Source organism: Trichechus manatus, unplaced genomic scaffold (genome assembly GCF_000243295.1).
Source record: "Trichechus manatus latirostris isolate Lorelei unplaced genomic scaffold, TriManLat1.0 scaffold00025, whole genome shotgun sequence".
Classification (NCBI taxonomy): Eukaryota; Metazoa; Chordata; class Mammalia; order Sirenia; family Trichechidae; genus Trichechus; species Trichechus manatus.
This window is the reverse complement of record NW_004443961.1, coordinates 1,872,102-1,898,463: the sequence shown is the minus strand read 5'-3', so window position 1 is coordinate 1,898,463 and position 26,362 is coordinate 1,872,102. Positions and strand designations below refer to the sequence as shown.

Genomic DNA, 26,362 nt, shown 5'->3' with positions numbered 1-26,362 from the left:
GAGGAGTGTGCTGTCGCAGAATGGGGTGAGCGGTTGGGGTCTCATAACAATATATGTAAAAAAAAAAGAATTCTGTCTGGGAGACTAACTTGAAATGTAAACTTCATTTAATTACAACAATAAAAAAAAAAAAAATTGCAGCACCCAGGGACTCTGCTACTCCCATTGAGAGGCAGCTAAATCAATGCCTGAGTGTGGCTGAGGAGGGAGCCAAGTCCCTGGATGTTCCCTGAGCTGGACTTCCTCTTGCCGTTGTCATGTGTTCATTCCATGGATCAGAGAGAAGGCTATGTTTTTACTGTAGCTCCAAAGAAACGACACTGAAATATCAGCCCTGGTCTAGGCATCCCTTTGTTTGGCAATCTTTCCTATGTCCTCAAATTTCAGCAAAGCAATGAACTTTTAACAATCAGAAGTTGGTTTGAGGTTTCTTATGTCCAAAGCTTGCTTCTTGGAGTGTCATTTTGATATAAGTGGGTAGAGTGGCTCCATCTTTGTCAGTATCACCGAACATGTATTTCTTATATATTGTCAGGTTCAGCGAAATCTCACTGGAGTGTGAAGCTGCATAAGGACCTTCCAATTTATTTTACCACCTACCTGATCTCAGGCTATTTGATTTCATTTGTTTGACCCCTGAACACCAAATGCCCTCACTAATGACAAATACCCCCCTTGCTGTCCAGTCAGTTCCAACTCATGGCAACCCTATGTGTTACAGAGTAGAACTGAGCACCACAGGGTTTCCTTGGCTGTAATCTTTACAGAAGTGTATTGCCAGGACCTTTCTTCCGTGGCACTGCTGGGTGGGTTCAAACCGCCAACCCTTAGGTTAGCAGCCAATCACAAACCACGAAAGCCACCCAGGTTCCATAATGACAAACAGGTGTTAAGTAAACTGGGCGGGGGGGAGGCAAGCACAGTCTGGTGATGCTCATTTGCAAAGGCTTTTCTTGCAATAGACCGAATGCCATTTTGAAGGATTTAATAAATCAGACAAAATATATCAGCATTTTCTTCCTTCCTCTTCTTCCCTTACCTTGTCAGGACTAATAAAATGCCATTTCTTGATTGACATGTACATTGCCCCTTTCTACGGCGTCTGGGAACCGAGTCATGCAATCTTCTTTCTTCAATTATGACTCCAAAGGAGATTTCAAGAGTCTTTTCAAGACTTTCCAAAGTTATTATTTCACTTTTGAATGTAAGAATTACTCTTCCCTTTCAGACATGTAATCTCTAATCATTGTCTTCAGAATCAAGTTGACAATTCATTTGTCTCCGAAGCAGTAGGATGGGACGCCTCTGTGGCATAATAAAGGAGGCCAAGGCCTGAGTTTATTGTGAAACACGTCGCAAAACTAATTGCACTGAGCCACAAACGTCTAACCAACATAAAAAATTAGAATATAGACACCCAATGAATGCTAGAGCCAGACAAGACTACAGAGATCATTTACCACCAGCTCAGCCGACAGACAAGAAAACTCAGGCCCAGAAAGGTTAAGAAAAGTCTGAAGGTCACAGTCTAGCTCCTGGTAAAGCTGGGACTACAAGCTGGCTTCCCAGGGTCTTCTTACAGCCTTCTTTTCTCTTCAACGAACCTAAGGTGCTATGCATTTTTAAAAAGAGGTTGAACATGTATATATATTTTTTGGGTGCCCTTGAGAAGTTCAATTTTTGAACTACATGTAGTTGTTGTTAGGTGCCGTCGAGTTGATTCCAATCATGGTGACCCCATGTGTTACAGAGTAGAACTGCTCCATGGGGTTTTCTTGGCTGCAATCTTTCCGGCAGCAGATTGCCAGGCCTTTCTCCCGTTTAGCCTCTGGGTGAGTTCGAACCAGGGCTTCGAACCAGTTTGAAATGGTTCAGTCATGGCCGTCATAAATGAGGGAAGTGTACGCGTTGCATAGCAACCAAATCTGTTGCCTGTCGTATTTCGACCCAAGTACGAGACAAACACCTCAACATAAAGAAAACAAAAATCCTCACAACTGGACCAATAAGCAATATCATGATAAACAGAGAAAAGCTTGAAGTTGTCAAGGATTTTATTTTACTTGGACCCACAACCAATGCAGCAGTCAGGAAATTAAACGACATATTGCAGTGGGAAAATCTGCTGCAAAAGACCTCTTTAAAGTCTTAAACAGCAAAGATGTCACTTTGAGGACTAAGGTACGCCTGACCCAAGCCATGGTATTTTCAATTGCCTCATATGCATGAGAAAGCTGGACAATGAATAAGGAAGACCGAAGAAGAATTGATGCCTGTCAATTATGGCGTTGGTGATGAATATTGAATACACCATGGACCGCCAGAAGAATGAACAAGTCTTGTCTTGGAAGAAGTGCAGTCAGAATGCTCCTTAGAAGTGAGGATGGTGAGACTTCATCTCACATACTTTGGACGTGTTATCAGGACGGACCAGTCCCTGGAGAAGGACATCATGTTTGGTAAAGTAGACAGTCAGCAAAAGAGAGGAAGACCCTTGAGACATGTGTTGACACAGTGGCTGCAACAATGGGCTCAAACATACCAATGATCGTGAGGATGGTACAGGACCAGATAGTGTTTCATTCTGTTGTACATACGGTTGCTATGAGTCAGAACGAACTCAATGGCACCTCACAACAATGGGAAACGAACAGCGGTGCCCCGATCAAAGATGGCGGCCGACTGCTATGCTTTGAATATGTGTCACTCTCCACAGTTCTGCTAATAATCCAAGCATATTTTAGTAAGATCATTAGTCTTGGAGGCTGAGGTGGTGGTGGTATAGTATGTATGGGGGGAAGTCCTTGCAAATCTACACAAGATATGTGAGCAGATACTGGAGTTTATGCCCCTTGATATTTCCCCAGCACCGAGTATAGCACCTGGCACGGGAAGCCCTCAGTAAATTTCTTTTTTTAAATTGTACTTCAGGTGAAGGCTTACAGAACAAATAGTTTCTCACGAAACAGTAGTAATACTGTTTTATGACATTGGTTAACAACCCCACAACATGTCAACCCTCTAACTTCTCAACCTTTTTTTTTTTTTTGGTCAAAATACACATAGCCAAAGTTACACCATTTCAAAAATTTCTACATGCACAGTTCAGTGACATTGACTACGCTCTTCCAATTGTGCTGCTATTCTCACTTAAGATGAAGGCTTACAGAACAAAATAGTTTCTCATTTAACAGTTACTACACATGTTGCCCTATGACAATGGTTAACAATCTCACAACACATCAACAACATCCTTACTCAACCTGGGGTTCCCTATCACCAGCTTCCTTGTCCCCTTCTGCCTTCTGGCCCTTGTCGTTCAGTAAATGTTTTGAAGGAAGACCATCAAAGCAGAGTTAGGGGCTAAAAACTGGAAACTGAGCCTAAAGCAATGGAAATTGATATTCAACTTTAATTGGAAACTCTCCCCATTTAGGCTATTTATTAAGAATTTAAGGAGTCCTGGTGGTGAATTAGAGCCCTGGTGGCATAGTGGTTAAGTGTTCAGTTGCTAACCAAAAGGTCAGCAGTTCAAATCTACCAGCTGCTCCTTGGAAACCGTATGGGTTAGTTCCGTTCTGTCCTATAGGGTCGCTATGAGTCAGAATCGACCTGAATGTACAGGGTTTGGTTTTTTGGTTTGGTGGTACAATGGAGCCCTAGTGGCACAGAAGTTAAGGGCTTGACTGTTAACCAAAAACAGGTCAGCAGTTTGAATCCGCCAGTTGCTCCTTGGAAACTCTATGGGACAGTTCTACTCTATCCTATAGGGTAGCTATGATTCAGAATTGACTCAATGGCAACCGGTTTTTTGGTTTGGTGGTACAATGATTAAGCGCTCAGCTGCTAACTGGAAACCCCCACCCCGCCCCCCGCAGCTCCATGGGAGAAAGACCTGGCGATCTGCTCCTGTAAAGATTACAGCCTAGGAACCACTATGGGCAGTTCTACTCCGTCACATGGAGTCACTTTGAGTTGAAAATCAACTCGACAGCACCCATCAACAACAATATTCAGGGCTTGAACTCTCAAGAAACGTTCCTAATCTGCGCCTTACCTTTCTGTTTTCTTAACTTCATCTTTCAAAAGGCAAAGCTTTTCAATTTTAATGAAGTCCATTTTATCAATTTTTTTTCTCTTATAGTGCTATGGACTGAATTGGGCCCCCCAAAAAGATATGTTGAAGTCCTAACCCCTGTATTGGGGAAACAGGATATTTCTTTGAAGCTATTATCAGTTAAGCCATACCAGAGTAGGGTTGGTCCCAGTGCTAATCTCTTCTGGGTGGTTTCTTATGAATGGGGAGGACAGACATGGAAAGAGGGTCACACAGGGGGAAAGATGGCATGTGACGATCTGTCTACAAGTCAAGGAAGTTAAGAAACGCCCAGGGCTACAAGAAGCTGAAAGAGACAAGGAAGGATCTTCCCCTAGAAGCCACAGAGAGAGGGCACATCTCTGTCAACACCCTGATATACTGGGTTTCTAGCCTCCAGCACTGCGAGACAATAAATCTCTGTTCCTTAAAGCCACCCATTTTGTGTAATTTTGTTATGGCAGCGCTAGGGAAACCAAGACAATATAGTTGATGCCTTTTGTGTCCTGTTTAACAAATCTTTGCCTATCCCACATGCCACGAAGATTGCCTCCTATGTGTTCTTCTAGAAATGTAATATTTTAGCTCTTAAATTTTGGTTTATGATCCATTTTGAGTTAATTTTTGTGTGTGAGGTAAAGGTTGAGGTCCATTTTTCCATACAGATATCCAGTTCTATTATCTTACAAAGTTAAGCAATCTCAGTCTACAATATTCACCCAAGAGAAATCAAAATGTATCCATGAAAAGACTTGTATGTGAATGTTCATAGAGGCTTTATTTATAATAGTCAAGAATGGTAAAAAACCCAAATGCCCATCAACTGTGAATGGATGAAGAATACCTGTGGAATATTCATACTATGGAATACCACTGGCAGTAAAAAGGCATGGAATATTAATATGTGCAATATGAATGAATCTCAAAATTACGTGTTAAATGAAAGAAGTCAAACAAGAAAGACCACATACTATCTGATACTATTTATAGGAGGGTCTAGAAGAGGTAACACCATAGGGACAGAAAGCAGATCAGTGGTTGTCTGAAGCGGGGGGTTGGGAGGAGAGGTTGACTTTAAAGAGGAATGAGTGAACTTTTGCGGGTGATTGCGGATGTGTTTCATTCCTATACACAATGACCCAAGCTCTATTTTTAAGATGGGTGAATTTTATTGTATGTAAGTTACACCTCAATAAATCTGGGGGGAAAGGTAAGCAAACGGGAGAAAACTACAAGGAAATAAAATCTGAAGAGCGATTCTCTCTGGGGTGTATTATGGGCAATCATTTTCTTTGTATTTTTCTGTACCTTCCACATTTTCTACAGTATGGACATATTACTTTAAAAATGAAGACTAAAAGAAGGAATGTTCTTTAAAATAAAGAAAAATGAAAATGAGTTCAATCTCTATCCATCGACTTGAAGGAAAATTCTCTATTGTTCAGTGAGACAAAAAAAAGTTGAGGAGAATAATGTGGTACTTAAAAAAAGAAGAACAACAAAATCCTCCGAAACACCCTAAAGTTGGAGCTGAGCACTGAGCCCAGGAAGTTACTCTATTGTCCATTCCAGGAACTTCCCAAAAGACACATCAGCTGTTCAGTAGACACATCAACTGAGAGTTTATCACCGAAGACTCTAAACTACCCATCGCCGTGGAGTCGATTCTGACTCATAGCGACCCTATAGGACAGAGTAGATCTGCCACGTAGGGTTTTCAAGGATTGGCTGCTGGATTTGAACTGCCGACCTTTTGGTTAGCAGCCGTAGGTCTTAACCACTGAGCCACCAGGGTTCCAGACTCTAAACTATCCCTCTGAAAATTCTCACCTTGCTATTTCCACATCTTATATTGTGATCTTTAAAATCAGTTGCCATCAACCCTGACTCATGGCCACCCCATGTGTGCCAGAGTAGAACTGTGCTCCATAGTGTTTTCAATGGCTAATTTTTTGGAAGTGGATCACCAGGCCTTTCTTCTGAAGTGCCTCTGGCTAGACTTGAACCTCATACCTTTTGGTTAGCAGCCAAATGCGTTAACGGTTTAAAACACCCAGGGACTCCATCATAATCTTCACCCAATCCTCATCAAGTCCCTGAACTGAAAGAACCACCTTAAATCAAATGTCAATAAAACCTGCTCTTGCCCACTCCCCCGACCCCAGAGACTATGAACGCTTTGTCAAGGGTGTTCTCGTTTAGCTTAGTAAGCATTAAACTCAGTGTCAGCTCACAACAGGTTGTGTTGGTGACAGCTGGGGAGCTGGCATTGCCAGAGAATATGTTGATGTGTGTTTGTATGAGCAAGAAGAAAAGTGCTGAAGTGACCACATCTGGGTATTACAGCTGATTGCCTGGTGGGGTGAATGCTAAATTAACTTTCTTTGTATTATTTCATTGGTTATGTCCACTTTATTATCCTGGGAGAGGAATTTAATTAAAAATTTTACGAGAGGATTTACAAATACGTATGTTTGCTTACAGGGCCATGCTTCTAGTGTCTCAGAGGTTTATAACCCCACAGTAAGCCTGCTTGGTAAATGTGCTTGTGTCCACAGAGGCCTCTCTTTTGTACAACACTGTGATGGTTAAGGTTGTGTGTCAACTTGGTTGGGCTATGATTCTCAGTAGTTTGACAGTTACATAATGATGTAATTATCCTCCATTTTGTGATATAATGTAATCACCTCCATGATGTGATCTGATGGGATCAGCCAATCAGTTGTAAGGGAAATTTCCTTGGAGGTGTGGCCTGCATCAAATTTACATGGATATTCTGGCAAAGCTCGCTAGTGTTTGCTCGCTCTGGATCCTGCGTCTGGCTCATCATCATCTGACCTCCAGTTCTTAGGACCTGAGCTGGTGGCCTGCCATATTGCCTTCCAATCTTGGGATCTGTTGGCCGATGCAGCACACGAGCCAGCTACCTGCCGTCTGACTTGCTGATCTTGGGTTTGTCAGCCCTTGCAGCTACCTGAGTCAGGAGAAGCCTTCAGTCTGACGCCTGATCCACAGATTTGGTGCTTGCCAGCCTCTACAATCACGTGAGCCATTTCCTTGAGATAAATCTCTCTCTCTCTCTCTCTCTCTCTCTATATATATATATATATATACGCCTCACTGGTTTTGCTTCTCTCGAGAACCCAGCCTAAGACGGTCGCAAAAGCCAGTGTTTATAAGCAGGAAACTGGCTTCCCACACTCTCCAGACTTAGTTTTCCTGATTCATTCAACTTGGAAAACCCCTTTGGGAAGCCTTCACTGAAAGTGATTTAGAACATGGACACTTTCCTGCATCAGGGGCTCAGCATTCGGAAGGTGCCACTTCTGCCCTCTGTTGAGCTCCACATCCTAAACCACACCATTGATGGAACCAGCTCACCTGGCCTTGGGTCTAGCAATTCAGTGGTTACTTCTCACCCTACACCCCATCATTCTTCATTAGCCCTCCTCAAGAACACAAAGATTAAAATCCTCAGATTCATCTACTAGTAAATGTTGTTCATTGCTGCCGCGTTAGCTGGACTCACAGTGACCCCATGAACAACAGAATTAAACGTTGTCTGGTCCTGGGTCATTTTTGTGATCATTGGTATGCTAGAGTTTCTTGTTGTGGCCACTGTGTATTCTGAGTGACTTCCAAGCTAGGGAAGGAGCGCTGGTGGCAGAGTCACTATGAGTCGAAATCGACTCGACAGCACACAACCACCACCACCACCAACCTAGGGGGCTCATCTTCCAGCACTACACTGGACAAGCTTACACTGTGATCCCTAGGGATTTCATTGGCTAATTATCAAAAGTAGATCACCAGGCCTTTCTTCCTAATCTGTCTTAGTATGGACACTCTACTGAAACCCGTCCACCATAGGTGACCCTGCTGGTATTTGAGATACTGGTGGCATAGCTTCCAGATTCCTGGCAACACACAAGCCACCACAGTATGACAAAATGACAGTGGGGGAACAGGTGAGTGAGGACAGAGACTGTACTTTATCTGGTTTGATGTGGCTCTCATTTATTCATTTTTACGTAAAGGAATAGTCGTGCCCATTCCTCCAAGATATCTGCTTAGTAAGATTTACTGTTTATATAAAATTTTCCTGGGAACTACATTTATACCTAAGGGGGAACTATGCCCCTACACTTTCTGCTGAGCAGACCAAAACCATTCCCCCCACATATTACACCATAGCAACCTGAATGGGATTCAACTCAAGTACAAATGAAAATCACGGCCTTGTAACATATATGCCAGGAAAGCTGTGCCGGAGAGAGAGAAAAAAATCTGATCTTTTCTATTAGTCTCGTTTTTGTTGATTTTCTTTTTGCCAGGGTGACAGCCGTGCATCAGTGATCTAAATCATGACCAAGGTCAGTATGACCTTGTATTCTTCCCCAGAGAGCCCCTGAGTGGTGCAAACAATTAAGTGCTGGACTACTGGTTGAAAGGTTGGCAGTTCCAGTCCACCCAGAGGTTCCTCAGAAGAAACGCCTTGCTATCTACTTACAAAAAAAAAAAAAAAAAAAAATCAGCTATTGAAAACCCTATGGAGCACAGTTCTACTCTGACACACATGGGGTTGCCACAAGTTGGAAATGACTCAACAGTTAAAAAACAAAAAGTAAATATATGAATTTAAGTGCAGGAAGGAATGACTTGAATCAGGGACTATCCATGTGTCAGCGTGTTTACACACAGCTGATACCCAGTATAATTAATTTTCTCTCCCCTTTTTAATTGTCATTATGTAGGCTAACCTTTATAGCACTTAAAGTTTCTGGAGCCTTCTAACCAAAAGGTTGGCAGTTTGAACCCACCCAGAGGCGCCTCGGGGAAAGGCCTGGCAATCTGCTTCCAAAAGGTCACAGCCACTGAAACCCCATAGGGCAGTTCCACTCTGCACACATGGGGTCACCATGAGTCGGAATTGACTTGAAGGGACCTGACAACAATAACAGCAACAGGGATGAAATCATGGAGATTCTTCCGACTCTGAAGGGTTGAGAGCAGAGGTTCTCAAACTTGAGCATCAGAATCACCTGGGGAGCTTGTTAAACCAGACTGTTGGGGCCTATCCTCCGATTTTCTGATTTAGTAGGTCTGGAGTGGACACCCTGGGCTCCGGCACAAATGGTTAAGCATGTGGCTATTAACCGAAAGGTTGGCTGTTTGAACTCACACAGAAGCACCTGGCGATCTGCTTCTGAAAGGTCACAGCCATGAAAACCTTATGGAGCAGTTCTACTCTGCACACATGGGGTCGCCATGAGTGGGAATCGACTGGGTGGCCGGGTTGGGTGGAGCCCAAGAACTTGCATTTCTAACAGGTGATGCTGATCCTACTGGTTGAGGGACCACACTTTGAGGACCACTGATTTCCACACCATCAGTGCTTCGGGGCCCCTAGGAGCGACTTCCAGTCTAATCCTTGATTTTGTGACTATTTCTGAAATTTTGACAACAGATTTCATGTTGGTCATTTTTTTCCTAACATACCGGGAAGTTTAGACAGCAAGGCTTGGAGTTATAGGACTCCTCCTTTAAGTCCCCACGTTTTTAGAGGAAGAACCTGATACCCAAATGAGTCTGTGACAAAGTCCAGAATAAGCTGTTAATACAGTTACAAGTCACTTAACGTCCACGATACATTCTGTGAGATAGGACGTTGTCCGATTCGGACATTGTGCAAACACCATATTATATACTTAGCAAAGCTATATGGGATATTGTACCTGTATTGCCTAAATAGGTTTCAAGAGATTCTTCTGCTGCCTTCACATCAGCACTTGCAGACCCACCACTCATTTTCACATTATGGAGTGAAAACCGTTGCTTGAAGCGCTTGAACCACCCGGAGCTGGCACTAAACCCCATGCTGTAGTCTGGTCTTGCTTTTTCTTTAAGCATCTTGAACAAGCTTCATGCCTTAGCAGTGATCGTCACTGTGCTGAGAGGCATTCGTTTCTGTGCGTGGTCCTCAGTCCACGTCATCAGTGATTTCTCCCTATCTGACATAGGTCCCTCTTGCATTTTTGTTAGCCTTGCGGTTTTCGGTGGAACTGACCCTTTAACAGCTTGGAGAATTGTTTCTTTGTTTTTGAGGATCGTCATGGTTGTCCGGTGTGCCCTGTTTTCCAGCTGGGATTTCTGAACTCTATAATAACCTATGGGACCACAGCGGTACACACGATCAGATATTGCCCAAATGAATGTTACGCGGCGCATGACTGTACTGGATTTCACCTGAACCCTGTTACCATGTGATGGCTAAAGAACCCTCCCTACCCTCTATGTTCAGGAAAATGGCTTACTGCAAATAACCACCCTTCCCATATGACTTGGATAAGACTCACGGTTGCTCCTATGACAAAGCCAGACACACTAAACCCATCCAAACCCATTGCCATTGACTTGATTCTGACTTATAACGACCCTATAGGACAGAGCAGAACTGCCCCCATAACCTTTCCAAGGCTGTAATCTCTATGGAAGCAGACTGCCACATCTTTCTCCAGTGGAGCGGCTGGTGGGTTTGAACTGCTGACCTTTTGGTTAGCAGCCAAGTGCTTAACCGCTGCGCCACCAGGGCTCCTCCAAATTCCCACTCCTTGCCTGATAAATGAGGAACTGAATTGCTCCTCCCCATGCATCAATTAGAAACAAAGCTCTTGTGAACCAAGCTCTGTCTCCCTCCTTCCCTTAAGTCCCCGAACTTTGGCCGACCCTCAGCTCCAGTCAATATAAAATCAAAAAAACCCAAATCCGTTGCTGTCAAATTGATTCCAACTCATAGCGACCCCATGTGTTATAGAGTAGAACTGCTCCCTAGGGTTTTCTTGGCTGTAATCTTTACAGAAGCAGATCGCCAGGCCTTTCTTCCACAGTGCTGCTGGGTGGGTTCAGGTTAGTAGTCCAGCACAAACTGTGCCACCCAGGGACCTTGAGCCAATACACTAGCCCTCTTTAAGGGCCCCTCCATGGAGCAGGAAGGAGCCCTGGTGGCACAGTGGTTAAGTGCTTGGTTGATAACTGAAACGTTGGCAGTTCAAACCCACTAGTGGCTCCGAGGGACAAAGACGTGACAGTCTGCTTGTGTAAAGATTACAGCCTTGGAAACCGTATGGGGCAGTTCTACTCTATCCTACAGGGTCGCTATGAGTCGGTATAGACTCGACAGGACAGCAACAGGTTTGGTTTTGGTTCTATGGAGCAGTTCTACTCTGTACATATAGGGGTCGCCATGAGTCAGAATCAACTGCAGGGCAACTAACAGCAACCTGGAGAATAGGCTGACCTCAGCATCAAACATTCTGATTTAGTACCCCATAACGGCACACTGCGTCCCATTTCCCACACCTGGGGTTCTTCCAGCCTCGTTTACTCTCGGTCTCTATAAAAGAAAACGCTGTTTCCCTAACTCGGAGACACTTGCAGATCTTGTGGCCGGAGTGCTCCTCCTATCGTAGTAGCCCCCCCCCCCCCCACTACAATAGTCCCTTTTCCTTCCCCCTTGCTGGATAAAGTTTCTCCCTATCAAAGTCTGGGTTTGTTTTTTGTTTGACAAAACCCACATCTTTTGACATGAACCTTAAGACTTGTAAGCCAGCGCTTTCGACGTGCCTTTGGTTTCTCATCTGAAGAATTGAACTTGAAGACAGGAAGCAGCCTTAGAAAAGCAACCACATCCTTCAAAGCCTTTACATAGCTGCTGCAACATACCTGCGAGGCAGTGCTGGTTCAGTGTTCGAGTTCCCACTCTCTGTGTGGGAGGCCTGGGTTCAATTCCCGGCCAATACCACCTGTGCACAGCCACCACCCATCCGTCAGTGGAGGCTTGCATGATGCTCTGATGCTAAACAGGTTTGTAGCATTTCCTTCTATTGTGCATGGCAGAGCGGGGTGGGCACCAGGAGTCGACAGCAGCTAACACCCCCACCACAGTCTGCCTAGTTCCAGTACATTTTCGCTTTACGTCTTTCATTGGAAATTGAGAGGTTTGTCTGTGGAACAGACAGGACAGGTGTGCTCTGAGCACAGGTGCCAGGAGTCAGGCAGCCTCCACCATCTGGTGTGCCAAATCAGGAGAGTGGAAGAGACTGAAAAACTGGGATACTGGGATACTGACAAGGAGCCCTGGTGGCACAGTGGTTCAGTGCTCGGCTGTGGACCTAAAGGAGGGAGAAAGGTGTGGCAGTCTGCTTCTGTAAAGATTTACAGCCTTGGGAACCCTATGGAGCAGCTCTGTTCTGTCTTATAAGGTCACTGTGAGTTGGCATTGACTCAATGGCCATAGGTTGGGTTGGGTTTGGGGGTACTGACTTGGCTAGAGGCAAGGCTGGGGTGGGAGGTGGCAGGAGGCTCGTCTCATGTCCCTAAGGGTGAGGTTGGTGGTGGCATGCTTAGGTGGCTTGCCAGTCTGGTTGGCCACGGAACTGGAGGACTGGGCTTGAAGCTGTAATGGCATACCAGGCGTGCTGTTTGCGGGTGAGGATGGAGACTATGGGGGCCTAAACACCTCTTCCAGCCACCCCTCAGTGGTGTCAATGGGTGCGTCGAATGAACTTGGTCGCTACCCCACTCTTGGCAGTGGTGATATTCAAGTCAGCTGGGTCTCAGTAGCCTCAGGGTCTGTCTGTAGGTGGGGTGTAAGGGGAGAGGTCCTGGCCCTGTTGGATCTCAGTGGGGAGCTCCCTTCTCAATGAGGGGATCGAGGACTGAGCCAGGACTTGTTTGTAAGCCCAGATGTGTCTGCAAGTGCTGGGCAAATGGGCGCCTGGGCTCTATCAACGAGAGCAGTTCCAGGGCTCACCCACTGGGGAAATGGGGGCGCTGCATGGAGTCTTTGGAATCAAACAAATCTAACTTCCAAATCCAGCTTTGGTGCATCACCGCAGCTAATTAACATCTTCTTCGCCTTTTCCTTATTGTAAACGGGAACAAGAAGTATGTCTTTTTCTCTAGTTCTTAGAACTACATAAAATACCACCAATGTTGTTGTGTGGTGCCATCGAGTCAATTTTCAACTCATAGCCACGCCATATGACAAAGTAGGACGGCCCCATGGGCTTTTCTGGGCTGTAATCTTTACAGGAAGCCCTGGTGATGCAGTGGTTGAGTTTGGCTGGTGACCAAAAGGTCGGCAGTTCAAATCCACCAGCCACCCCTTGGAAACCCTATGGGGCAGTTCTACTCTGTCCTATAGGATGGCTAGGAGTTGGAATTGACTTGACGGCAACAGCTTTGGTTTATTTATTTATTTTTTGGTTAATTTTTATGGGAGCAGATCACCAGGTGTTCACGCGCAGAGCCGCTGGTGGGTTGGAATCTCCAGCCTTTCGGTTAGCAGTTGAGTGCTTAGCCAAAGATTAATGTTCTTAGATGCCGCTGAGTCAGTTTTGACTCATAGGGACAGCCTGTGACAGAGCACAAGTGCCCTATAGGGGTTTTTTTGGCTGTAATCTTTACAGAAGCAGATCACCAGGTCTTTCTCCTGTGGAGCTGCTGGGTGGGTTGGAACCTCCAACCTTTTGGTTAGTAGCTGAGCGCTTAACTGTTGCATCACTAGGGCTCCTTAAAAAAAAAAAGAGATGGGTAAGAGCCCTGGTGGCCAAGAAAACTCCGTGAGGCAGTTCTACTATGTCCCATGGGGTTGCTAGGAGTTAAAAAATGGCTGCACATGTATGCACACCTGTGTTCACTGCAGCACTGCTCACAATAGCAAAAAGATAGACACAACCTAAGTGCCCATCAACTGATGAACGGATAAACAAATTATGGTACACACACACACACACACAATGGAATATTATGCAACCATAAAGAACAATGAATGAGTCCACAAAATATAAAATGGATACACCTAGAGGGCATAATGCTAAGTAAAATAAGTCAATCACATAAGGCCAGCTATTGTATGATCCAACTTTTATATAAGAAGACAAGAATAGATACATATGTAGAGACCAATGTTCATTGGTGGTTATCAGGGAAGGGGAGGGGACAGGGTCTCATGCTCTGTATCGTAGATGCTTGTTATTTTTGGTGATGGGTAAAGTAGCACCAAATGTGGGTGTAGTGAGCACAGCCTGACCAAAGTAATCCCATGTCACTAAAAAGTGCTCAAGAGAAAAAGATGTTTGTACTAAAGAATTTGACATACATAGTTTAGCAACAACACCAACAATGACCAAAAAATGAGTGTATGAACACGCATGTATGTAGAAAGGCATATAGGTATAGGGGTAGGTACAGGTGTATGCATATGTGTGCACAGATAGAAGTACCTACACCATATTTTTACGCCTTCTATGTTTGTCTGCTGACCGTGCCCTCCCCGCCCCGAGGTATTTTCGTAAGTGCGCTATGCTTAATTTTTTTTTACAGTAACATATAAAAAAAAATTGCCACGTTGGCACTTAGGAAAATACCTCATGGGAGGAGGGCGCGGTTGGCAAACAAGTGTAGAAGGTGTGTGTTATTTGCACAAAAAAATGGTATGCATGTGTAAGTACAGAGAGTGTGTGTGCAGGCACATATATTCACGGAAGACACAATTACAGGTACTTCTCAGACACAACCAAACACCTTGTGAGACTGGTCTTCTAGGTTTGAAGGCTTAAGACTTTAGTCTCACGGGACAACTCAGTCAACTGGCGTAACGTAGTTCACAAAGTTCATGTTCTGCATTCTAGCGAAGTGAGTAGCTTCTGGAGTCTTAAAACTTGCAAGCAGCCATCTAAGATACAACTAATGGTTCCTACTCATCAGGAACAAAAAATTAAGAAGGAAACCAAAGTCTCAGAGAAAAAACTAGTCTACAGGGCTAATAGCTTACATGAGCCAAGGCCTCATCTACCCTGAGACCAGAGGAACTAGATAGTGCCCGGCTACCACTACTGACCATTCTGATCAGGGCCACAATAGACGGACCCTATTAGAAGGGGAGAAGAATGTGGAACAGAACTCAGATTCTTAAAAAGTCCAGACTAACTGGACCAGTTGAGACCAGGGGACTCCCTGAGACTATTGCCCCGAGATGATACCTTTTTTTTTTTCATGATTATGGGGTTTATTAGGGAAGTAACAGATTACAGTTCAGCTTTAGGAATGCTCAGAATACAATTCTTCCACCATGACAGCCGTGTTCACAGGCATGCCTCTCTCTGGCCCCTCGGCCTCTGCCCTGCTTGGGTAAGTGTTACAAAGCTCTTTTAGCTCTGTTGATAAGTGCCATGAGGTACCCTACTCCACTAGTAAGCCTCGGCCCAAAGGTGCTCAGTTCTAGCTCCATGGGTAGACAAACTTAGCTCCACCAAGTGCCCGGAAGCACCCTACTCCTCCAGCAGGCCCCCTGCCCAAAGGCATTCAGCTTTCTTGCTCTGTGGGCCAGGAAGCTCCTGCCGGTCTCTCTTGCCACCGTTACTCTGCCACCGCTTCCTGCTGTCTTCAGTATTACAGCTCTCTCTCTGCGTCTCCCGGTTCCAGGTGCTTCTCAGTGCAGAGATCCCGGGTCCAAAGGACACGCTCTGCTCCTGGCTGTTCTCCCTTGGCAGTGGTGGAATCCTCCCTTTCCCTCCTCTAGGGTGGCTCATGTCAAGCTCAGTGGGATGGCAAAACTGACCAATCCCGTTGGTGGGCCATAGCTACCCTATCTGCATAGTCCCACCCAATCACTGGGGTGGGAGTTACAAGAGCATGGTGAAGAAGGCCACGCAAAAGAGATCCACGGCACCTCAGCACTCAACTACTAACCTCAAGGTTGGCAGTTCTGTGACCCTAATACTTCCCAGCGTGTTTTCTCCTTTTCAAAATGGGTGACTGAGAGCCTGACAGAACCAACGCCATGATGAACCTCTAAGTTTCTGTTTTCTTTGCCTTCTCCTTCTCGCATACTTTTGTTAACGACTTTGTTTTGCTCCGTCCGGCCACCTGTGACTTACTACCCCCCACAGGAAGATCAGAGCCCAGATGTCAGATATTATCTTTAGCCTGATAAGGAGATGTCTGGCATGTATCTCTTTAGTATGAAAAGTCTCTTGTAATTACCTGGTAATGAATAACGACACTTCTAACCTTTGTAAAAATCGTATATAAACTCTAACGTAGAAATGCCTTTTGGGACTCCATAGAGACAGCCTGCGTTGCTATTGGATCCCTGGTGGTGGCCACCTCCTAAATAAACTACCTCACTCTTTCTGACTTGGAGTACGTTTCATTGCTCAACTGCTCCAGGGCATGGATCCTAACTGGGCAACAGTTCAAACCCATGCAACAGCACCACAGAAGAAAGGACTGGTGGTCGACTTCTGTAAAGATCACAGCCAAGAAAACCCTATGGAGCACTGTTCCATTCTGTAAAACACATTGAGTCGGAACTGACTTGATGGCAATGGGTTTGATTTTTTTAATTTGGATTTTCTGTATCTTTGGTCCATTTAGGTTTTAATGCGTTTGAAGCCAGGCACTGGAGCTGCGTGACCTGCAGGTCTGTGACCTGCAGCCCTTCAGTCAGCAGTTCCCCTGCCCCTCTGTCCTCCAGACCCCAGCAAACATCAACAGACTTGGAATGAGGAGGAACAAAGAGTGGATGTGACATGCAGGAAGGGGCGGGTGGGGTCCTCCAAGTCCTTAGAAAGCAACCCCATCCCAATGGCTGGCTCAGGGCAGGGGCAGCAAGCCCCCTTGGCTGTTTCTAACAGAGAAGGGAATGGCACTGACACTCAAGGATGCTGGAAGCAGGGAGAAGTGGCTCAAAGGAGAAGCGAAATTACCAGCTGTTGGGGGAGACTCACACTTTCCTTCACTTTTGAGATACTCTTTAAACCCTGAACCGAAACTATCCCAAGGTCACCTTTTAGCAAAATAACAGAGCGACACACAAAGGATATTATCCGACACACAAAGGATATTATCCGTAAGCACAGGGCTTCATTAAAAAAAACATCTCCATAAGACCAAAGGTCAACAATTTCTCTAAAGCAAAGATAAGGGGGCAGGGAAACTAGAGTATGGGAAACGGAACAACCAGAATGCAATTAAAGAGAATGTTGGCACATTGTGAAAAATGGAATCAATGTCACTGAACAATCTGTATAGAGATTGTCAGTTGGGAACCTAATTTACTGTGTAAACTTTCACCAAAACACAATATTATTTAAAAAATGACTGGACAAAACCAGATTAATAGCCATACAGATTTTTCTGGCTAAAAGAATTTAAGCCACTAGAAGAAGTTGAGCAGGGGCTTAGTGTGACTTGGTCCATGGCCGCATCTTTCAAGTTGCTGAATAGTTCAAAGTCATGGAGGCAGTGGACTCCTCTTCCTCCTAGCACACCTGGCTCATTCCAGGAGACTGGCACTCTCTCAATCTCTTCCCTCCCCCACCCCCTAATCAGGTGCTTTTTAAAATCTAAAAAAGCAAAGATGTCACTTTGATGACTAAGGTGTGCCTGACCCAAGTCATTGTATTTTCAATCACCTCATATGCATGCGAAAGCCGGACGATGAATATGGAAGATTGAAGAAGAATAGATGCCTCTGAAACATGGAGCTGGGAAGAATACTGAATACCCCAGGGCCGGCCAGAAGAGCAAACAAGTCTGTCGTGGAAGAAGTACAGCCAAAATGCACCTCAGAAGCGAGGATGGAGAGACTTTGTCTTACATACTTTGGACATGTTATCAGGGGGGACCAGTCCCTGGAAAAGGACACCATGCTTGGTAAAGTAGAGGGTCTGCAAAAAAGGACGACCCTCAATGAGATGGATTGACACAGTGGCTGCCACAATGGGCTCAAACATAGCAACAATTGTGAGGATGGCGCAGGACCGGGCAGTGTCACGTTCTGTTGTACATGGGTCGCTATGAGTCAGAACCGACTTGACGTACCTATTACCGCTACCAGGTGTTCCGTATCCCAGAGCCCGCCCAGCTCTCTGCTGGAGACCATCACTCAAGCATTAGGGTTTCAATCCTCTGCGACTCAAAAATAAGAGGCCACATTTGCTGAGCTAAATTCTCTCTTTATTAGGAAAGCACCAACACCACACTCTTGGAAATTACTGGAATTTTATTTGCCTCAGGCTTATGAGTTGCAACCAAAGACTTTGTGCAAAGAAAGCAAAGATTAAGTACACTTTAGGGAGGAGGAGACGATACACATTGGTAACAGAGGAGATCAGGTGGACAAAGGAAGTCATCCAGTACACTATATAGATTGCAATATTCAATAGCGTTTTCAATAAAACTTTTTTTGTTTAAATCAAGAGCAAAATATTAAGCAATGTTTACAGTAGACATAAATCTTATACAATTCAAAAAGCATTTCTTTTTCAGATCATAGAGGAAAAAAGGAAAAAAAAAAAAGTATATGCAGGTGAAATCTACCTACTGTACATTGACCACTTATTAAAGTTGCTTATACGCACCACAGTGTAAAAAACAAAACAAAACAAAAATAATACCGAGCAAATAAAAACCTCGAAAATTGCCTGATGAAAAATAAAATAACCAGTGGCTTTTAATGGCTTCTCCTGGTTATCAGTGCTACAAAAAGACAAAAATCTTCTCATCTCAACAGATGATAAAACCAGGCAGTCAAACCATAACCAAATCAGACCCAACCCATAGAAATATACTATCCACCCACATATTTCCCATCAAAAGCTTTTTTGTTTGTTTTAATCTTTGAATCTTTGAGGCCCATTTGGTCACAGTATCTTACAAATATTTGTGTGTGCGTTTGTGTGTGTGCGCGCTTTTTTTTACACCATGATAACATATGTTTGTCTGGTACTATCCTAAAGCTAGTTTATAGATGATGATAATATAGAAATGGCCCAGAGACCATAGGACAAAAGGAACTCACTGGGTCAAAATGAGAGAGAGGAGGGAGGAACTCAGTCCTACCAAGGAAAAAAAAGGTCCCCGGCGATCACTCATCATCAGTCGCACTTGCTTCTGACTGTTCCTAAAATAAAATAAAACAGAATAAGATAAAATCGTATTTCATGAAAAGAAGGCATGATAAACTATCAAGTGGCAAAGTAGAAAAAAAGAAATGGCATTTTGGAAACAGTTAACCTTCCAAGCTCCTTCATTCCACGGGAAGACGGAAAGACCCCAAAGCGGCACCGTCCACCTCTAAACTGAAAGAGGAGGTCCTAATTGGAAATCCCAAAGTGATACCCACAGTCTATGCTAGGGTTTCACTCTTTCACTCTGGCCTGAAAGGTTTATGGATAATTGACAGGGAGTGAAGTTGGCTGCTGCTGTTGGTTAGTTGCTGTTTTGTTGCTTTCTACTCATAGCCACCCCACGTAACAGAGTGGAACTGCCCCAGAGGGTTTTCTAGGATGTAATCTTTATGGGAGCAGATTAACAGGTCTTTCTCCCTTGGAGCTGCTGGGTGGGTTTGAACTGCCAACCTCTCGGTTAGCAGCCGAACGCTTAACCATTTGTAACCAACAGGGCTCCTGGATTGAACTGTAACCCCCCAAAATATGTGTTGGAATCCTAACATATATACCTGTGGATGTGAGCTAATGCAATGTAATGACTTTCCATAATGCAATCTAATGTTATGTAATGAGCCCTGACCAGCGTAGGGTGTGTCCTAAACCTAATCACCTCTGAGTTATGAGGAGAAGCACAGAGACAAGAGAACACAAATGCAGTAAGACAGATGCCACATGAAGATTGCCAAGGAATGGAGGAACGCTGGGGCTACAAAAGCTGAAAGAGGCAAGGACCTAGAGCTGACAGAGAGAGAGAGCACGCCTTCCCTTAGAGCTGATGCCCTGAATGTGGACCTGCAGCCTCCTGAACAGTGAGAAATTAAATTTCCATTCTTTAAAGCCACCCACATGTGGTGTTTCTCTTACAGCAGCACTAAGTAACTAAGACAGTAATAATTGCTATTTTTTAGCACTATGTTTTAGAAGATTCACATGAGAAAAGCAAGCCACGCATTTGACGTCTTCTCAGTGGTCAGTCTTCTCAAGTCAACACAACATTCTAAATGTATTTCAAAATGCTTGTCGTAAGGGTTAAGGCTGGAGTGGAGTGATGATTTTGAAACTTTCCCGCCAGGCCAAAATGGCAATGTGTTGAAGGCAAAAACAAACTAGCATGCATACTAAAAGGCAAGATGATCTTTCCAGAAAGGAAAAGATAGGGAGGTACGTGGCAGGGGACCTGTGCTCCTCTGGAAGGTGAATGGAATGCAGGGTCCTCCAGACGGCATGGTACTGGAAGTTCCTGCTGGCATTTCTACCTTGTCGCCCAAACAGTTAACAATGGCATGCTAGACTGAATTATGCTATTTGGGACTAAACTCAGCCTCTGCCATTGACTTGCTACATGACCGGGAACAAAACACACACAACCTAATATCAATTTCCCATTTGCAATATCTTGAGACTGACATCTATCTCCCGAAGCTAATGTAAGCATTAAATATGACAACACACAAGAAGGTACCCATATCAGGGCCTGCCTCAATAAGTGTTTCATGACTTTCCAAATACTAAAAATAACACCTCTATGAGGAAATCAAATACATGTATGGCTGCCTCCATGAGCAACTGCCTCCTCTGCCATGAGGCCAGAACTTGATGGTGGCTGGCTATCATTACTGAACATTTTGAACAAAGATTCTATAGAAGAATCTTGATCAAAAGGGGGAAAATGTGGAACAAAATTCATAAAACAGTTTCAAATTTTCAATGGAATGCAGACTTTCTGAAGCCACTGAACCCCCAAAACTAATACGCTGAGATAATGTTTAAAACTTTACACTTTAAACCCAAACTATCCCCTGAAGGCTTCTTTGAACCAAAAAATAGCTTATCTTAATTAGTAAAGTATGTCTGCTTTGAGTATTATGCTATTTTAAAGAATTATCTATGAGAGATCAAATGGACAGCAGCAACTTGAAAGGTTGGATGGGAAGCTTAGGGGGCCGTGAGTTGAAGATAATGGTGATGGAATAATGTGGAAAAGGACAGCAAGACTGGTAGCATGACTTGAAGAATGTAACCACCATCGCTGAAATGTAGAAATTGTTGAAATGGTGTATCTTTGGCTGCGTATACTTCCATCAAATAAATAAATAAACAACTCCTCTAGGGGTTCATTTGGATTTTTTGTCCAGCACTTTAAGCACCAACTCAAGTCAAAAACCCTGACACCATAACGCTTTTTCTCATTCCTCCATCTAATCGTTATATACCGCTGCACGCTAGGCACTGTGCTGGTGCTAGGGATGTAAAATATTCACTGACCACGGAGAAAAATATATTTGTAAGTAAGTGTGTGGGAAAATAAAATAGGGAACTTGATTTAGTATTCTTTCATTTTTGAAGTCTATTTAAAAAAAAAAAAAAAAAAGCAATAAACAAGGCCCAACATTCTTGGTTATAAATCACACAGCTTCGCCCAACTCCCTCTGTAAAGAAATTTCAACAAACTTTATATTTTCATTCCTGGGCAACAAGGCAGCCCAGTTAGGAAGGATCTGGAGACAAGACAGGGAAAAGAGATAGCAGACGGGGCCTCTGCGCTCAGTCGAGCGGCCACACTCACATTCTCATCCTGCTCTTCATCACTGTCGAAATCGCTCACAACGGGTTTGGCTTTTCCTCGATTCGGCCTTTTCTTGCCTTTTCCTTTATCCCGTCCTTTCTCATCTTTTTTGTTGAGCTTGATTTTCACCTTAACAGATTTCGCTGTAAAGAAACAAACCAGACACCAGTGAGGAATCACAGGGAAATCTTTTTAACCAAAACCAGTTGCTGTCAAGTGAGTCCATCCTGACTCCTGGAGACCCCGTGTGTCAGAGGAGAACTGTGCTCCACAGGGTTTTCAGTGGATGATTTTTTGGAAGCAGATCGCCAGGCCTTTCTTCCCATGCACCTCTGGGTGGGCTTGAACCTCCAACCTTTGGAGTCAGTAGTCCAGTGTATGAACCATTTGCACCACCCAGGGACTCCATGCCAAAGAAGAGATAGGTGGCATCGACAGCAATTTGGTAGAAAACGTATATTGTTGTTAGGTGCTGTCCAGTCAATTCCAACTCATAGCAACTCCATGTGATACAGTAGAACTGCCCCATAGGGTTTCCTAGGCTGTAATCTTTGCAAGAGCAGATCGCCAGGTCTTTTCTTCCACAGAGCCACGGGGTGGGCTCGAACCATCAACCTTTGGGTTAGCAGCCAAATGCTTAACTGTTGAGCCACCGGAGTGCCTTAGAAAACGTACACAACACTGATGATATTCAAAGGCACCATTCAGTGGGTGTTTGCTATGAGCCTGGCCCTGTGCTAAGGCCTTCACCTGCTCAGAGGTCCTTTTATCGCCCCAGTATCACAGAAGGAGCCCTGGGGTGGAACAATGGTTAAGCACTTGGCTACTAACCGAAAGGTCAGTGGTTCAAACCCACTAGTGGCTCCACGGGAGAAAGACCTGGCAATCTGCTCCTGTAAAGATGACAGCCTAGGAAATTTACGGGGCACTTCTACTCTATCGCATGCAGTTGCTATGAGTGAGACTCCACTGGATGGCACATAATAATTACAGATGAGAAAACCGAGCAAGGGCACCGTCAAGTCCAGCAAGGACATGTTGATAAGGACTTGAGCCCAGGTCAGCCTGACTCTACACTCTGTTCTGTTAGGGTCTGTGGAAGCATCCATGCAGGCAGGAAGGGGCACAGAAATGGAAGCAGCAGACATCTGGGCTTACCCTCAGACTCAGACTCCTCTTCATCCTCCTCTTCCTCCTCCTCATTGCTTTCATCTTCGCTCTCTTCCTCTTTGGCGATTTTCTGCCGGGCACTTTTAAACACTGACTGCAAGACAATGGAGTCTTCGTAGATCTAAAGGGTTAAAATGACATCTCTTAAAAAGGCAAGCCAAGGGCCAAGGTTTTCCAGCACAGCGAGCTCTTATTTTATTTCATCTGCTATTGTTGTTGAGAATGTAGACAGCAAAACATAAACCATTTCAACAGTTTCTTTTTTGGCTTAAAACAACAGAAAATTATTCTCTCTCAGTTCCCACAACACACACCGTACAACTCACCTGTTTAAAGTGTACAATTCAATGTTTGTTTTTTTAAAACAATTATTTTATTGTGGTAAAAACATATGTAACAAAACATTTGCCAATTTGATATTTTTTACTTGTACCATTTAGTGACATCAATTACATTCTTCTAGTTGTGCAAGCATTCTCAGCCTCCTTTTCTAAGTTGTTCCTCCCCCTATTAAACATAAACTCACTGCCCTCTAAGGTTCTTATCTTTCAAGTTGTTGTTGTCAATTTGATCCTATATAGGTAGATCTTAAAAGAGCATAATGCTCAAGGTAGACTTTTTTTTTTTACTAAATAAATGAAACTACTATTTGGTTTAAAAAAGACTTCAGGGAGTATTTTTGGTTTAAGGATTATCTCAGGGCAGTAGTTTCAGGGGTTCATCCAGCCTCAGTGGTTCCAGAAAATCTGGATTTCAACAGAACTTGAAATTCTGTTCCACATTTCCCCCTTTTGATCAGGATTATGCTATAGAATCTTTGATCAAAACAGCATGCTCTTCTTATATAACTCACCAGCTTTAGTTCACATGAGTTTTAGTAGAAAAGTCAATGCTAGCTTTTATTGCCTACATGAAAACCCAATAGCAAAACCCCAAACCCAGATCTAGATACACATATTCTTATAGGAAAAAGAAGTCCATATGTAGTTGAAGTATTTTCAAAGTGTGTGTGGGTGTGTGTGTTTGGGGATGGAGGGTGAACCTTCATAACATATCCACTCATCACTGGTAACAAAAATAGTATTAAAAAAGCCTCTACGTTTCTTCTTTGAATTATTCTATCAAATACTCTAGTAATACTATATAGTAAAGTAACCTTTAAAATGCAATTCCTCAAACAAAATGGAGGCTCTTTGCTAATTAGAAAGTTTATCACTACCAGCAAATATGCATCCATTCGCCCCTTTATTTTTAGGCACGTGTCTAGGCATAGCCCCGCATAGGTGCTGAGAGAGATACACAGTTCAAAACTGGTCCCTGCTAAGATTGTGTTCCTTATTGTGAAGATGAGCCTCTGCTCGAGAAAGTGACCAGGCAACCTGTGGCAAGCACTGAATGAACGTTGATGGGCAGCTGAGTACAATCAGAGAAGAAAGCGCCTGGGAGAGTGTTGTGGGGTGGGGCAACGGGGCAGAACTTCCCCAAGACATCAGAGTTGAGTTGAATCTCAAAGCTGAGGAGGATTCCATCGGGTGGTGAGGAAGGAGAGAGAAATGAGAAAGGGGAACAAGTGAGAGGTGGGGAGGCAAGAACAAAAAAGATGCACTGGGATTGGCAATGTCAATTTCTTGGTTGTGGAATTACACTGTCGTAATGCAAGACATGAAGGTCCCTAGGTGCTGCAAATGGTTTGCACTTGACTGCGAACCTAAAGTTTGGTGGTTCAAACCCACCCAGCAGTACTGCAAAAGAAGGGCCTGGCGATCTGTTCCCATGAAGATTACAGCCAAGAAAACCCTATGGAGCAGTCTACTCTGTAACACATGGGGTCACCAAGAGTCAGAATCAACTTGATGGCACCTAACGACAACCACATGCAAGATATTACAATCTTGGGAAGATGCGAAAGGTGCACGGGATCTCTCTGTATTATTTTTTGCAACTGCATCTGAATCTACAACTCTCTCAAAATGACAGAGTTAAAAAAAAATTGCATCTGGTGCAGCAGATGTGTATGGGACCAGCCTGACTGGACCAGGATTTGTTTAGGCTGAGGAGTTACAGGAGAAGAAGCTAAAGAGTAAGGCTGCTGTTGTTAGGTGCCGTCAAGTCGGTTCTGACTCATAGCGACCCCATGTACAACAGAACGAAACACTGCCCAGTCCTGCGCCATCCTCACAATTGTTGTTATGCTTGAGCCCTTTGTTGCAGCCACTGTGTCAATCCATCTTGTCGAGGGTCTTCCTCTTTTTCACTGACCCCCCTCTACTTTAGCAAGCATGATGTCCTTCTCCAGGGACTGATCCCTCCTGACAACATGTCCAAAGTATGTGAGACGAAGTCTCACCATCCTTGCTTCCAAGGAGCACCCTGGCTGTATTTCTTCCCAGAGTAAGGTTTGGGTCAAAAAAAAAAAAAACAGTTGTGGTCAAGTCGATTCCAACTCCTGGAGACCCCCTGTGCGTCAGAGTAGAACTGTGCTCCACAAGGTTTTCAAAAAACGCTGGTTTTTCAGAAGTAGATCAGCAGGCCTTGCTTCCTCTGGTTGGCCTCCAACCTCCAACTTTTGTTACCAAGCAGGTTAACCATTTGTACCATCCAGGGACTCCCAGGTTAGGGTACAACTTTAGAAAACAGTTTACAGACATTAAATTTATTCTATATAGTATATGAGGGGACCTGAGATGTTTGGGGGGCGGGCAGTAAATGAACAGGATAAGATGGATGTTTAGAGAAAGAAACTGAAAGATGGAACGGACCTGGAGGGAAACCAGCCAGGAGACTATGCATCACCCCATTTCAGTTGTGAGACAGTGAGAAAGTAGACAGGTAGAGGGACTGTGGGTCTGGAAATGGAGTAGATGTATATCATGGTTAATAATGTGGCACTGATATAAAGAATCAAAAAATCTACCCAGAGACAAAAATAGTAATCATTTACAAAAGGCTTCTTTGCTGACACTTCTACTTAAGTGTCTAAGACCTGGCTTTCGTCTGAACTTTCCCAGAGGAGTGTCTCCAAAACAGAAGGCCTGCTTGCGAAGTCTACTGTTTTGCGTAGGATAACACTGTTAATAACTGCAATGAACCTGGAAATGCGGTCTGTTACAGGCACACTCTGAGGATGCCCCCGTTCCCCAATCTGGTGCCTGGGACTGACGTGAAAGCAAAGAGCAAGACCGTGAAGGAGGCTTAAGGAATTTAATGGCAGCTTCATGCTGCGTTTGCTGGAAAACACAATGTCTTGTCGTCTTCTTCTTCCTTCTTCTTTAGGCCAGAAAGACAACCAACAACTTGAGGCCTTGGAGCCGACTCCGACTCATGGCGCCCCTGTGCGTGTCAGAGTAGAACTATGCTCCGTAGGGTTTTCAATGGCTGATCTTTTAAAAACAGACCGCCAGGCCTTTTTCCTGAGGCACCTGAGTGGACTTGAACTTCTAACCTTTTGGTTGGCAGCAGAGAACGTTAACCATTTGCACCACCCAAGGACTCCATAGGCCACAAATAGAG

The 26,362-nt window shown here is 44.2% G+C and overlaps 1 protein-coding gene across 5 annotated transcripts in view; it reads right to left on the bottom strand.

Moving 5' to 3' along the window:
* Positions 1-18,033: 18,033 nt before the first annotated feature.
* LOC101354166 (probable global transcription activator SNF2L2) overlaps positions 18,034-26,362 on the bottom strand; it is a 166,224-nt gene continuing 157,895 nt past the window's right edge. For 2 of the 5 annotated variants that reach the window (XM_023728581.1, XM_023728580.1), the window contains 3 exons: positions 22,841-22,973; positions 21,683-21,825; positions 18,037-19,067 (listed from right to left, as the gene is read on the bottom strand). In XM_023728581.1, coding sequence (XP_023584349.1) covers positions 19,032-19,067; positions 21,683-21,825; positions 22,841-22,973 — 312 coding nt within the window. In that variant the 3' untranslated portion in view covers positions 18,037-19,031. Of the gene's footprint in view, positions 19,068-21,682; positions 21,826-22,840; positions 22,974-26,362 lie in introns of all 5 variants that reach the window. The other 3 variants (XM_023728579.1, XM_023728582.1, XM_023728578.1) reach the window with 2 other exon arrangements.